A 14,806-nucleotide genomic window follows, 5' to 3' on the forward strand; every position below is an offset into this window, starting at 1 on the left:
CGGAGAGGAGCATGAATGGAGCAAAATGGCGGATCATGTGCAGGTGAGAGGAGCCGCGGGGGAGGGGGCGGCCGCGGAGAGTGGGGAGTGGGGTCGCACGCGGCCCAAGGGGCTCGGGCCGGCTCGAGGCTCACCGGGCCCGCGCCGCCGCCACTCGGGGCTCCGGAGCCGCCGCCCGTCCCGGAGCTCTGGGGCCTTTCCCGCCTCCTGGGCCGGGGGCCTCCTCCATCCCCTCCCACCCCGTCCCACGCCTCTCGCGCTGGGCTGGAGGTTCAGGGATCGGCGCCCCAGCTGGCACAGCCCACATCGCTTATCAGTGACTGCCCTCCCACTGGAGGGAGGCCTCTTGCAAGTCCTCAGTGCCCCCCAAGACGGGGAGGGGAGGGAGACCCCTTGCCGACTCTGTCCTGAGGGGAACTTCCCCATCACACCCGCCAGCCCTAAACAGATAACAAAAAGAATACCTCGCACTGACAAACCTCGCTCTACCGAGTCTTTCCCGCCGCCTTCCTCTTCACGCCCCCGAGTACAAGAGACCCCCCTCCGGCCTCCTCCCCCCTCCCACGGATGCGTCCTACACTCCCCCACTGCTGGTCGCACAGCCTGCAGGGCCGAGCTCCCCCGTCCTCCAAAATGGGTGCTCAGGCCTGGGCCCGCCCTCCCTCCGGTGCCCCTATCCCCAGTGAAGGAGTTGAGTGCCCACACCTCCTCTGAAACACGGGGTGGAGGGGGTGTGTCTGAAACGAGAGATGCAACGTTGGGTGCAGACGTTGCTCTGGAGGGTCCTGATCGGGCTCCAGGGCTGCCCCAGGCGTGCTTTGGGCCCAGGCCACTTTTCTTCAAAGACACGGCACAGGCCCTAGGAAGGGACAACCCATACCGAACCTAATAGTAGCTGTAGGACTCAGGGTTATTTCTTGCAAACTCGATAAAGTTTTTCCTCTCTGTGCTTTAGATCTGATATTTTTATGACAGTTATTGTTACAAATCTGTTGTCAGAAACCTTTGGATTTTCTAGCAGAGGTTTTGTATTGTGGGAAGTAGAAAGAAAAGAGGATAACAAGTGTCGCCTTATTTTGCATACTGTATAGTTATCATTCCTCGAGTAAAGAGGATGGTCTTATTCCTCACATTATGTCTACAAGGAGGTGGATGGTGTGACTTCTACCAATTTCTTTGGGAGAGAAGGGACTAAATAAATTCTCAGGCCAGGGATCAGTAGAGTAAATCTTAGAAGTGTGAGGTACAAGTTATCAGGACAGAATTATATCAAAAATTGTAATCACAGATGGAAGACCACAGGATTTGTGTTTCAAAGCCAGTATCATGGCCTAATTCAGAAGTAGCAGTAAAACTTGGTACAAGGTGATAGTAATAATAATAGTGAGCACCTTGAGTTTTATAGCAGCCATTTCTAAGAAGCGTGAAGGATTTTTTATGTGTTTTTTTTTTTAATTCTTCCATTCTAAAAGAGTAGATAGGCAAGAACTACTTCTGTCATTTTGAAGAAACAAACCAAAGCACAGAACTTATATGAGATTTGCTTAGGGTAAGGCTAAAGTGGATCAAAGGCTTTTGACTTTGGGTCCCGTGCTCTTATCTATTGGGGGGAAAAAAAGTAGTGTCTGTGAGCATTCCAGAACATGGTTTGAATAGATAGCCTTTCTGAATGATGCTTTGGAAGGCAGAGGAAGTCCGTGTACTTTTATGAATATACATCTGTTTTATCTCTTGCGAAGAAGTTTCTCTTAATGTGATCTCTCCTACCTTTTGAACAAAAAGGTTGTCATTCCTCACCAGAGGAAAGTCAAGATGGGTCAAAGCAGTCTTCATAGCAATTATGTCTCAAAGGAGGGTCTGCCTTATTTTTAGTAAGGGGATTTTTTTCCCCCACCCATCCCCAAATAAAAATCTACCAAAGTAAGAATTTATTAATTTTTCAAAACAAAGAGAACTATGCCAGTCCATTGTTTTATTTGACTTTGGAGAGTTGTAGTATGTTACTCTCTAAATTAGCGGTCTTTATGACAACAGGGTAAGTTTGCGAGAGCTTTTTCTCTTTAAATAGAATGGGGCATATTGCTTTTCTTCGTTAGACCACTAGATTACTTTTAGTATTGGATACTCGGAAAGTTTTAACGTGGTACCTTATTGTAGCAGAAAACCTTCCCAAGAAAAAGATAGATTCTCCCCTGTGTGGAAAGAGTAAATAAATGAAAAGATTAAAGACAAATCTGAAGTGCATTGAGGGGGAATATTTTTCTGAAAACACTATTGGAACATGAAGTTTAAAAAGGAGCCTATCAAAGGTTCAAGACTGATTATTTGAAAGTTTCATAGTAATACTAAATAGTTGACTTATTATGTATCTAGTGCTTGTCTGAACCACCAGGGTGAGCAGTTTTTTTTGTTTTGTTTTTTTTCTATTGACACTAAGCAAGTGTCATATGATTCTCAGGCTGGAGTCCTGAGCATCTCTTCTGATAAGTGTTTAATGGAAGTCACAAAATGGTAGTAATGGGAAAATTGTAATATTGGTGTCACAGTCAAGCCTCTTAAGAAGAGAGACTTGTAAGAAGGAATCTCCTTGTTGTGATGAGTTTCTTATTCTTGGTCTTAGATGACTCTAACACCCACCATAGAGGCAGTGATTAACTGTAAAAAAAAAAAAAATCAAACTCATTTGTGTTTATCTTCATAAAATGAACACTCCTCCTTCCTTTTTTTTTAATATCTAAAGTTAGATAAGATAATGAGGATTCAGTATTTCCACTTGCTGACTACTTATTGTAAGGAAATGAAGATGGCTTAGTGTACAGTGGTAATGAAAAAATTAAGGATCAGATGTTAGCTTTAATAGTGCTAGCTATATTCAGGCTCTTGAGAGGAAAAGGAAAGCGTATATAATAATTGTATATTAAGTATATTTAACATATAATTATATGTAAATATATTAAATGAAGGATAACTCTGGAGTTCGTTGGATTTATTATGTTGTTATGCTGGGCCTTACCCACAGTCTTACAGTATTATTTACTGGGCTCTATATTATGACTGTGTAGTAACAGAAAATACGATTTTCAGATAGTCATATTTGTTTAAATATTGACCACCAGTGTAACTCTAGAGAGTCAAGAAGAATCATTTAAACTGGCAGGTTAAAATTTAACAGAGTGCAAAAGTTTAGCCTGATTAGAGCAAAAGATAGTTGTCTTTTTAGCTTTTAAAAATATGCAAGGAAACATCAGAGGATCTACCCGTGGTTCATTTTGAGAAGAGAATTCTGTACAACTTTCGAACATTTTTAATGGGAAAAAAAGAAAAAACAGTTACTTTTCTAACTTTCTTTCAGTTAAGCTAATACCATAAAGTTTAATGTGTGCAAGGCCCTTTGCTGTGCTGGGCACTGCAAAGGATTCCAGGCTGAGAAAGATACTGGAGCCAGACTGCTGAAGTGTCAAATTCTAATGCTGTGTTGGGCAGGCTTCAGAAGGCAAATGGATACAAGAACTTAATACATTGATTTCAAAGCATGCTACGTTTGTGTTGGATGATATGAAATAGCTACGTCCCCTCACTCACCCCAGCTACCTCTTCTGTGGATTTGTATAAATAATATGTCTGTATTTTAAAAGAACATATTTATATGTACTTGATAATTCTGATTTAGTTTTACTTCCTCTCGTGAGAAAAACCTTCAGAAAAATTAAGGGTTGTATATATGCATGTAGTATCATTCAAACAGTTATGCAATAAAACAAAATATATTACTGTAATGGAATCTCTATTTAGATGGAGCTAGGAGAAAGGAGCATTAAGAAGATCCCTGGTCTGTATCTTACAGATAAATTAACTTCCATTTGATCCAGAAATTGATATTCATAGCCACCAGCTGTATTTTCTTTTTTCTTAGTTGGGTTTTGAAACCAATATTGTACCACAGCCCTTCGAGAAGGGAAAGTTGCCAGTTTAAACCGATAAGCTGATGTCTCTGTAGGTACAACTACTGAGGCCACTTTGCTCACTTTAGTATACTAAGGAAGATAGTATTTAGATGTTGCATCATTTTTTTTTTTTTTTAACACCAAACATATATTATCTCACAGGTATTCTGAGTCAGGAATCCGGGAGTGGCTTAACTAGATGGTTCTAGTTCAGGGTCTTTGATTTGCCCTCAAGCTGTGAGCCAGGCCTGCAGTCCTTCTCAAGGCTTGACTGAGGATGGAGGACCTGTTTCCAAGCTCACCCACATGCTCACTGGCAGGCATCATCAGTTAGTTACTTGCAGGCAGATGGGCTAGGGGCCACAGCGCCTCACTGGCTGTTGTCTGGGGGTTTCAGCTCTTTACCACATGGACCCTTCCTAGAACATAAATTTTAAGAACTTCTGTTTTACATTATGTAATGATGTCTGCTATGTATAAGTGACCCATCTTTGTTACTGTTTTTTTTTTTAACCTCTTACTGAAATATACCTTCGGACAGGTGCAAAACTCGTAACTGTTCAGCTTGATGAATTTTCACAAAGTGAACACTCTTGGGAATTCCTGGTGGTCCAGTGGTTAAGACGCCACACTTTTCCTGCCTAGGGACCAGGTTCGATCCCTGGTCAGGAAACTAAGATCCCACAAATCGCACAGTGCCGCCAAAAAAAAAAAAAAAAAAAAAACACCAAACCAAAGTGAACACTCTTCTAACCAACACCGAAATCCACAATATTTTCAATGCCTCAGAAGTCCCTCTGGTGCCCCCCCCCAACAACTACCCATAGATCCTTCTGCCTGAGGGTAACTATTGTACTATCCTGCCATTTAATTTTTAAGTATGCTTTTAGGAGTCCAGCTGAGGAAGGCCTGTCCATGAGAGCTTAAACTTCAGAGCCAGGGGAGAAGCTGTATAGAGCAGTGGTCCTTCAGCTTTGGGGGGAGTTGGTTTGTTTTTTTATTTTTTTAGAATGTAATGACAGCTGTGTGCTCTCTAAGGAGGGAAAGTATACCTACACAAAGATTTGCATACAGTTTCAGGCCATTCATGAACTTCAGAACTCGAGTTTAAAGATACATTCCTTTTTAGATGAAATGCTTACCACATTTTATTGAGAAACTGATTTACAAGTCTTTTTCTTTTGACCTGTGTGAAAGGCTAGTTCTCGGTCTCACTATGTATTCCTGGAGAGTTACATGCAGGCTGAATTTTTAAATATTGAATTCTTGAGGATGATTAAAAACAATCAATGACTATTAAGCATCTGATGGCCTGTTCTTAGACACATGCAAGAAAGTACAAGATGTAATGCCCTATTTTCGGGGGCGTTGCATGTTAATTGGAGAGATAACGAGCCTGGGTTGAGTTGTGAATTTGCAGTGAGACATTGGTTTTTGTCAGCATGTCTCTGAATGAAGGGACTATTGCTCCCATCACCTTTTTCCTCCATTCCAGTACATCTGAGTTCACGCCCCACACTTATAGTGACTCACTGGGACAGGGAATTCTCAATGGAATGAGATTGGTACCCAGGCGTCATATCAAAATCTTGCGGAAAGGAGGGGAATTGTCAAAAATTGGGTCTTAAGTATATCTGATATTTGCATCCCTCGCTTTTCACTCCTTCATACATGTTTGTGCGCACGCACACGAAAACACACATACACACATGCTCCTACCGTCATAAATGGAAAAGATGTGTTTGAGAGAAGGCAGCATTGGAAACTTCATGCTAGCATTTATTGGACTTTTAGCTGCTTGCCATTTTACATGATCTCATTTAATGCTCACAGCCAGTCTATAAGGTAGGTATCATAGAGATAATAGTAATGGAATGTTCCTTGAAATAGGTTGATGAAAGGACTTTGTGTCTCCAGAAGACCAGAGAACTGTTGGAAGATTTAGGTGACAGTTGTGGTGGCGGTTATTGTACAACTTACTGGTGGGGGACCTTGGTTGGGGGTAGATGAAAGGGTGACAGCAACATTTATGGAACATCTGTTATGTGCCAGCACCATGCTAAGCCCCTTTATTTGTATTATGCCATTTAACTGGGCAATTCATTTAGTCTCCTTGAACCTGGATTAGGTGATCTCTTAAGTCCCTTATACGTCCAGCATTGTGGCTGGCATTTCCAGTTGTCATTCCTTACCGTTCTCTCCCAAGTAAACTACATGTTCTCAATTCATATGTACATTGTCATAAATTTTCCTAAAATATTTATGCTCATACTAGTATTTCCATTTCTTCTATCTTAAATATGCCTTCCTCTACCCCACCTCCCAATTTCTTAACTCTCAGAGGTGGTGTTTTTTGGGGGTGGGGGTACTAATAGTCTGTAGCACATCTCACAAACTGAGCTCTGATATACCCCAAATAATAAGTAAAGAGCCCTCTTAGTTGGACAGTAAGTAGTGAAGGACATTTTCTGTGGGCCAAGAAAGTAACGTTATTAGTCAGATGTTGTTGCTTGTAGACTGAAAAATGATTCTCACTTAAAAGTCCCTGGGTTTAAGCCTCTCTTCGAGAGAAACTAGTTAGATGAAAAGCAGTCAAAATGCTTTCCTATAAATACCTTGGAAAACAATTAGATTAATAGAATATCCCTTGTACTACATCAGGAAGTTGTGATCCTACAGCTCTGGTGGCCTTTTAGAAGTTTTAAGTGTATGAATGTATGTTGGTCACAAAAGCTGATCTCATTTCTATTTTGTATGATAAGAAATTATGGTATTTGAAGTGTGTAGTCTCAGAAAGAATTGAGAGCTATGCTAGACATAATGCCCTAAAATTTGAGTCAAGTTTATTATTAAATGGGGTGTATTTAAGGTCAGAAATGGGAAAAGCAGGGTTTTTTGAAGGATTTTTTCCAAGTGTATTTAGTATTGTTTGCAGAGTTTTGAAAGCTTGTGTCCTAAGTTTGGCAAATCATTTCAAATCTCTTTTTTTTTTTTAACTGAGTCACCTCCACTAACTCCTGAATTTTGGTATTTTATTTCTCTCTTCCAAAAGGACATTGTCTAAAGTCAAGCATGACATTTAATTTGACTCTAGGAACCTGTAACACCATTTGCTCTGAAAAGAATCTGGGAAGCCATATTTGCATTTCACATATCTGTACTCAGTTAAAAAAATAAAACTCCATCCCAGTTTTGCCCAATGTATAGCCATAAATTATTTAAAATATTATTTATTTTGTGTTAGTGGGTGATTTTTTTTTTATCATTAACTTGTCATTGACCCATCTGACAAGTCGCTGTAAGGTCTTGTCAAAAACTAGTCTAGAATTTAAAAGAATGAATAAAACTTGCTAGAAAATGGGACCTTGTTTTCTTTCCTTTTAATATTTTTGAATTGATAACGTCATTCCAGAGTTGAGCAAGTTTCATCAGGCCTTCGTAAGCATATAACAAATGTTTTTAAACAAATTGAATCTGAGCAACAGGTTTGTTGTTGTTTTGTTTTGTTGTTGTTGTTTTTGAATAAGGACAGTATCTCAGAGGCGTTACAAATGAAAGCTTGTTTTAACATAAAGCATTATTTACTAATTCTTGGAATCTTACATTTTAGTCTAACTTAAAATACATGTTCCAAACAGGGAGATCAGAATGTTGTGAACAGGAAAGATTTCAATTCACAGAATTCTTAAAACCTGTCCCTTCAAAGCTCTTTGATATAGGTTACTATTAATGTGCCCTGCAGATCCCATCCGCTGTGATAGTGTGAGACTTCAGAGTAACTTATCTATCCCTCCCTTACCCATCTCCTCAAATTTAAACAGCACTTACAAAAGTGAATATATCAGTTCACAGAGATTGCTGTGAGTAAATCTGATGCCAGTGGAATCAAGACTTTCTTTAAATCACCTTTATGTGTACAGTAAACAGCATCCATTTAAAGTGTACAATTTGACAAATATATGCCTGTGACTGTTTCACCACAATCAAAATACAGAACATTTCCTCCTAACTGCAGTCTACCCCTCCCTGAACCCTCAGCCCCCAGCAATCCTGATCTGCTTTTTGTCATTGAAAATTAGTTTGTATATCCTAGAATTTTATGTAATGAACTTACTATGTACTCTGGTTTTTTACTTGTTTCGCTCAGTGCAGTGATTTGGAGATTCATTCAGGTTGTTGCATAGTATTAGTAGTTGGTTACTTTTTATTGCTGAGTAGTATTCCATGGTATGAAGTACCACCCTTTATGTATCCTTTCACCCCTTGGAGGGGGGGGTTGGTGTCCAGTTTTTAGTCCCTGTGAGCAAAGGGACTATGAGTATTCATATGGAAGTCTTTGTGTAGACACAGATTTTCTTTTCTCTTGAGTTAAGTACTTGGAGTAGGATGACTGGGTCCTATGGTATGGTTAACTTTTTAAAGAAACTGTCAATTTTCCAAAGTGATTGTACCATTTTACTTTCTCACCAGCAGTGTAGAATAGTTACAAGGAATCCATATCTTCACCAGCCTTTGGTATTGCCATTCTTGTGGGACCTTACTGCGGTTTTAGCTGGCATTTCCTTGATGACTAACAGTGTTGACTGTCTCTTCCTGTGCTCACTGACCTTTCTTGTATCTCAGAGGTTCGCGAACCAGGCTGGTGGTTTGGCCCTACAAACTGTTTTTGTATGGCCTAAAAACTAAGAACAGTTTTTACATTTTTAAATGGTTGAAAAAATCTAAAAGAGAATAATATTCCATAACACATGATAATTACATGAAATTCTGATTTTTTTAATTCATAAATAATAGTTGTAATGGAACACAACCATGCGAGCTCCTTTACACATTCATTGTGTATGGCTACTTCTGTGTTACAATGGCAGAGTTGAATAGTTGCAACAGAGACCGTTTGGCCTACTAGCCCACAAAGCCTAAAATATTTTCTATCTGGCCTTCGACAGAAAAAATTTGCAGACTCCTGGGGGTTGTCCCCTCAAATCTATTGCCTGACTTCTGAGTGGGGAGAGGGCTAGCCCAGTATGGTTCTAACCCAAGCCCAATTTGACAGGAACCAGATCAGACTTGATCCATTTTGTTGACTGTGGCATTTATACTGCACTGTCCAAAATGGTAACCAGTAGCCACATTTTGCTATTTTAATTTAAATTAAAAATTAAGTTCTTCACTCACATTTCAAGCGCCCAGTAGTCACATGGTGACTGCCATATTGCACAATGCAGGTATAACATCTTTCCATTATCATGGAAATTTCTTTTGGACAGTGCTACTCTAGAATAATAAAAATTTGCCACAAAACCAGAGATTGGACGCAGAGGTGGAGCATAGGTTATAGAATTGCTTTCCTGTGTGCCTGTAAAAATAAGCTAAATCCTCATTCTCCCAGGTATGTGAATGTAAACGGATATATTAAATAATTTACTTAAGATTACTTACTGTTTATGCTATGAACCTATGATATGTTTGTTCTCTTAGCCAAGGGAGTGAGAGGAAGCAGTCAAATCATAAAAGAAATTCAGAATTCTACTGATAGGAAGTAGTGTTTTAGGGACTTCTAAAAAGTACCCTAAATGTATTCTCCCTCAAAGCACTTTGCAAAAACAAACCTTCTGAAATCCCCGTGTATTTGTAACCATTTTACAGATAAGATGGAGGGAGAATATTGAGGAAGGTATTAAGCCATTACATCACTTATTCAAGGTGCTAAGTCTTGATATAGTAGCAATTCTGGTTCCCTTCAGCTACTAATTTTAAAATATTATTGACCTTAAAGTATCTCATAATTATAGCGTTAGCTTTGAAAATAACCCAGAAATATTCTAAATTAAAATGGTTGAGATGGCCTATTTTAAGGTTGTATTTAAAGGCTTTCCTTCACATCGGTGAAAACTGTTTTTTTTGGTTCGACTCTTGGAGGCAAGCATAACCAATTCTGAATACTGAAGTGATGGGTCAATAAATATATTATCAAATATAGTCACCCTCTTCTTTAGCAAAAAAGATGTAATTATTATAGTAGATGAATTATCTTGTTCTTAACATGAATAGAAGTGTTTATAAGTTTTTGTTGACTGTTCAGTCATGTCAATATGGTACAACCTAGAAATGTTTTGCTGAAGTAAGAAAATAAATACACCAGCTAACAGTAAGAAAGTAGCATGTTGGTATTCTAGTGATGTTCTTGTATGTAGATATAAGGAAATGTATAACGAGTGAGGTACAGCATCAATGCTCAAGGACCTGAATAACTAGAAATGTATACCAACAAGGACTATAGAGTGATATAGGTGATGTGACACATGTATGCATAGAACATAATGAGACATAAATGTTAGTCCTCCTTTGGAGAGCCAGGAAAGGCTTCTTAAAGTAGTAAATGCCTAAGCCAGATCTAAAAAGACATGGTATTCTTTCTCCCAGTTGGTAAGCGTATACCAGGCAGAGAGAATACCATAAGCAAAGCTATATATATGTTCATGGAACATTCCAGGAAAGTGAAAGCAATGAAATATTGCAGCTGTATAGGGAATAAAGCGGAGCAAGGTAAGAAATGAGACTCTAATGGTAGAAGAGAGCAGAACATGAAGACCCTGTTATATCTTAATAAGGAATTTGTACAGTAGATGTGTGGTTGAAGGTTTTTAAGTAGAAGTGACAGAATAATTACATCACTGGGGTGATGGTATAAAAGATTGATTGGATGTAGACAAAGTAGGAGATGAAGCAGTAGTCTGTGCAAGAAATAATTGGGACTTGAACTAACATAATTTAGCTGTAAGGATGGAGAATTAGGAGATTGATGTTAAGGAGGTTATACTATGGGGTTTGGTTAACAGTTGAATGTGTAAAGTGAGAAGGCAGGCTCCCACATTTCTGGGCAGCAAAGTTGAGAGCAAATGAATGAACAGGATGTTGAAAAGATAGTAAGGTCAGTCTTGAATATACAGATTTTGAGGTGCTGGTAAACATTTGAGTGGAGATGTCCAGTAGGCATTTGCTTACTTGTTGTCCACTTGGGTTGGAACTCATGTTTTCATAGTGAAAGTCCATTTCAGTAGCCTTTAGATATTGTAAATATGTAAAATGTTAGCTGCTCACAGTATACACCTATCATATTTCTTATTAAGTCTTACAGCAACTGTAAAACTTGAGTGAAACCCTGATGTTTTATTCTAGTTTGGTTTCTGAAACAGCCTCATATTATGTTACCAGCAGCAGGAGTAAAAGGCTTTTGACAATCAGCAGTGAAATTGGCATGCATGTAATGTGAAAAAGAGGTCATATTCCAAGGAGTTTGAGTAAACCTTACAATGTTGACAACTCTGGCCATCAATATGTCTTAAAGGTTTCTTTATTGTTAAGGCAGTTAAAACTAAATCTGCTTGATCTTGAAGTAAATCTATAGCCCTTGGTCTGTGTTGTCTCCCCATCCCATTTTTATCTTTTGGAAAACCAGATTAGTTTTTCTTTATTCCCCATCGGAACTAGTGTTTGAGGGGTATTCAGAAAAGGCTTCTTTTTTAAAAACTCGTAATTTCTTCTATTAGAGGATTCTCCTAAATCTTCTATTTCACAGCTTGCCTGGTCTTCCTTATTTGGTGACTTGATGAGTTATTGGAAAACATTTTTCATAGATCATATAATAGTGTAAACTTAAAGGCAAATAGATACTTTACAAAACTGTTAAGGGAAAAATTATTTAGAATTCCAGAAAATCAGAAAACTGGCATGTACGGGGTGTGTATGCCAAAACATCTTAGGAAACATTTACTCAAAAACTCTTTTTTACTTTTTTTATCAGAGGGTAAATATGGAACTCTAAATTCTTGCCTCTCTGAATCAGAGTTCAGGGTTCCAAGATTAAGTATTTGTGATTACCTTTATCTTTCTTCCTTTAATATTCTGTTTTGAGCTTCTTATACTTTTTTGTTGAGTCTTCTAAAGGAGTACATACGGTGTTTGGGGTTTTCTCATGGGAAGAGAGATAAGGAGAGTTGAGAAGCTTTCTTCTGAATATTTAGGCCAGTAAAAACTCTCTTTTCCCTTTATCCCTTTATTTCTTACATTTCTTTCATTCTTACTAACAAGCTTTTAAACATTTTTTAACAATAGTTAGACTGCTAGTCAATAGGCCAGAGGAGATGCTGTCTTAATATCTCAGAATATTAAATCTCACTGTGGCTCAGAAATTACAGGCTGTTCATTCTTGATACAAACAGACTGTTCATTCTTGATACCTGTAATACACAAGTATAAAGAAATAACATACAAATGGGAGAATTTAAGGAAAGTCGGCTTATACACATTGTATATTGTGTATTTGATATACCCATTGACTTAGAGAACCAAAGACACTTTTCTGTAGGGCAAGAAAGTATTAATTGGCATGTGATATACTGTACTACTTTACTGCTACAATTATAGGTGTATCTGACATTCTGAGGTATTAGAAAACTATTACAATGTCTCCTTATGATGTTATCATCATTACTGTTGTTTAATGGTTGATGTGCTGTTTTGAAAAATTCCTGTAATTCAAGGATTCAGGATTATATCAATCATGAGTTCCCCAATCACATGTACAGGTTTGTTTAAGATTGGAATACTGCCCTGACCCCTGTGTTTAAATAGACAGCTATTTTAATGATGTACAATAGTAGCTTGCTTCCTATTTAATATTACATTTTATTTAAGAAAGCGTTTTAAAGCCAGTTAACATGCCTCCACCAAGTATACTGGTTTTTTTGGTTTTGGGGGTTGTTTTTTTTTTTTTGCAGTACGTGGGCCTCTCACTGTTGTGGCCTCTCCCGTTGTTACGGAGCACAGGCTCCGGATGCGCAGGCCCAGCAGCCATGGCTCATGGGCCCAGCCGCTCTGCAGCATGTGGGATCTTCCCGGACCGGGGCACGAACCCGTGTGCCCTGCATCAGCAGACGGACTCTCAACCACTGCTCCACCAGGGAAGCCCAAGTATACTGTTTTTGTTTAGCTACAACTGAGTATTTAATGTTTCATTTATGAATGCTATAAATGTATGACATATCCATGGTAATGAGAATGATAGTGTTACCAGGTTAATGAAATGGGATTAGAATCACATAATTTTTAAGCTAAAAAGAATCTTAGAGTGTGATGATAAAATTTTTAAAAATTCATATGCCCTCTTTTTGGAGGATAGCTAGCTGTATATTATTGTTTTTTAGAGATAATGCAAGAATTTTAACTATCCCAACCATTAAAATCTTAATTTTGTTATACAATTAGCAGAATTAAAGAAAAATTACAAGTCATCATGCTTAAAGAAGGTTTATTAGACAAGAATAGGTTTAGACAAGAAAAATTTGTTTTAATTGTGTATTTCATTTCTGTGGGGCAGGCACTGTACTAAATACTAGAGATAAAGCAGTGAAGAAAATAGGCATGGTACTTGCTCAGAGATAGATACTCAGAAATTGTACCAATAAATATATATTTATAGTTTGTGATAAGTGATATGAAGGGAAAAGGTTGTATTGAAATCTTTTGAGAGTGATTTCTTATTTTTATTTTTGGGTGGGCATATTAAGGAAAGGAAGGGGACAGTGTACCAGACAAAAAGAAACGGCATGTTTAAAGGCCCTGAGGTCTGGAAGACCTCCCCTCACAGAACTGGAAGAGATCATCCTGGCTGCAGCTTAGTGAACCAGGAAAGATGACGCTACAGAGATTAGCAATCCCTAGCATATGATGGATTGCTTTTCAGGTATTCAGATCAGATTTTCAGAGATTTAAATGATTTATTAGAATGCTCATTCTATAAATTAAATGAAAAGAGCAAGGAGTGAAACTTTGTGTAGTGTTCCAGTTCTGATTTTTAGTTGCCAGGGTGGAAGTTGTAATGGCAAGAAGGAAGCACACCACAAAGGAGATCGTGATTATCTGTGTGATTTTTTTTTCCTTCCTATGTTTTCAGTTTGGCTATTTATTAGAGTTATGAGAAATGATATGACTAAAATAAGCATATTTGTGTTAGTAAATGGGGACTGTCTTTTGAATAAAATACCTTTTTCCCCAAGATAATTTGTTATCTCTAGAACTATAATAGTTGTATATACATTAAAAGTTGTGTTTTGGTATATCGTGTGTGTGTGTGTGTGTGTGTGTGTGTGTGTGTGTGTGTATGTATGTATATACCTTATTATGTTATACATATATAACCTTGTAACCTTAGTTCCAACTAGCTGGAACATTTATTCTGGTATTCATCAAAAATCAAACTGTTTTCTTCAAGAATATTTAATGCCCTTTGATTAAATCATTCTATTCTGAATATATTGCTATTTACATGAAAAAGTAAAAACTCACATTTTTATTATACTTTTCATTTTATCCATTGAAATTCATTTTGGGGTAGAGATCTAATTTCACTTTTTCCCATGTGGCTTTTCTCAACCTTGTTTATTGTGTAGTCCACTCAGCTTTTCTCCCATGATCTGTATTACCATGACTGTGATACAGGTTTTCTTTTGGTGTTCTGTCTGTTCCATTGATCTGTTTCTCTGTCCCTCTGCCTATACCATACTCTTAATCGATGTAGCTTTATAATAAATTTGGGTCTCTGGTAAGGCAAGTTCTCCCAAACTTGATCTTCTTCAAAATATTCTCCATTATTCTTGGCCCTTTTTCTCTTCCACATGAATTTTAGGATCAGCTGGTCAAATTTATTATATTCAGTTTGGGTTGCTAATATTTTATTTAGGATTTTTGTAACTGTTCATAAATGAAAATTGGCCTATAATTTTCTTTTGTCATACTTTGCTGTCCCATTATCTGGTTTTGGTATCAAGATTATACTAGCCTTAGACTCAGGTGAGGAGCTT

The 14,806-nt window shown here is 38.0% G+C and overlaps 1 protein-coding gene across 1 annotated transcript in view; it reads left to right on the forward strand.

The window, feature by feature from the left end:
• XPO7 (exportin 7) overlaps positions 1-14,806 on the forward strand; it is an 83,992-nt gene continuing 69,186 nt past the window's right edge. Inside the window, exon 1 of the mRNA XM_082842986.1 lies at positions 1-43. Coding sequence (XP_082699112.1) covers positions 26-43 — 18 coding nt within the window. The 5' untranslated portion in view covers positions 1-25. The remainder of the gene's footprint in view (positions 44-14,806) is intronic.

Source organism: Leucopleurus acutus (genome assembly GCF_964270905.1).
Source record: "Leucopleurus acutus genome assembly, chromosome: 7".
NCBI classification, from domain to species: domain Eukaryota; kingdom Metazoa; phylum Chordata; class Mammalia; order Artiodactyla; family Delphinidae; genus Leucopleurus; species Leucopleurus acutus.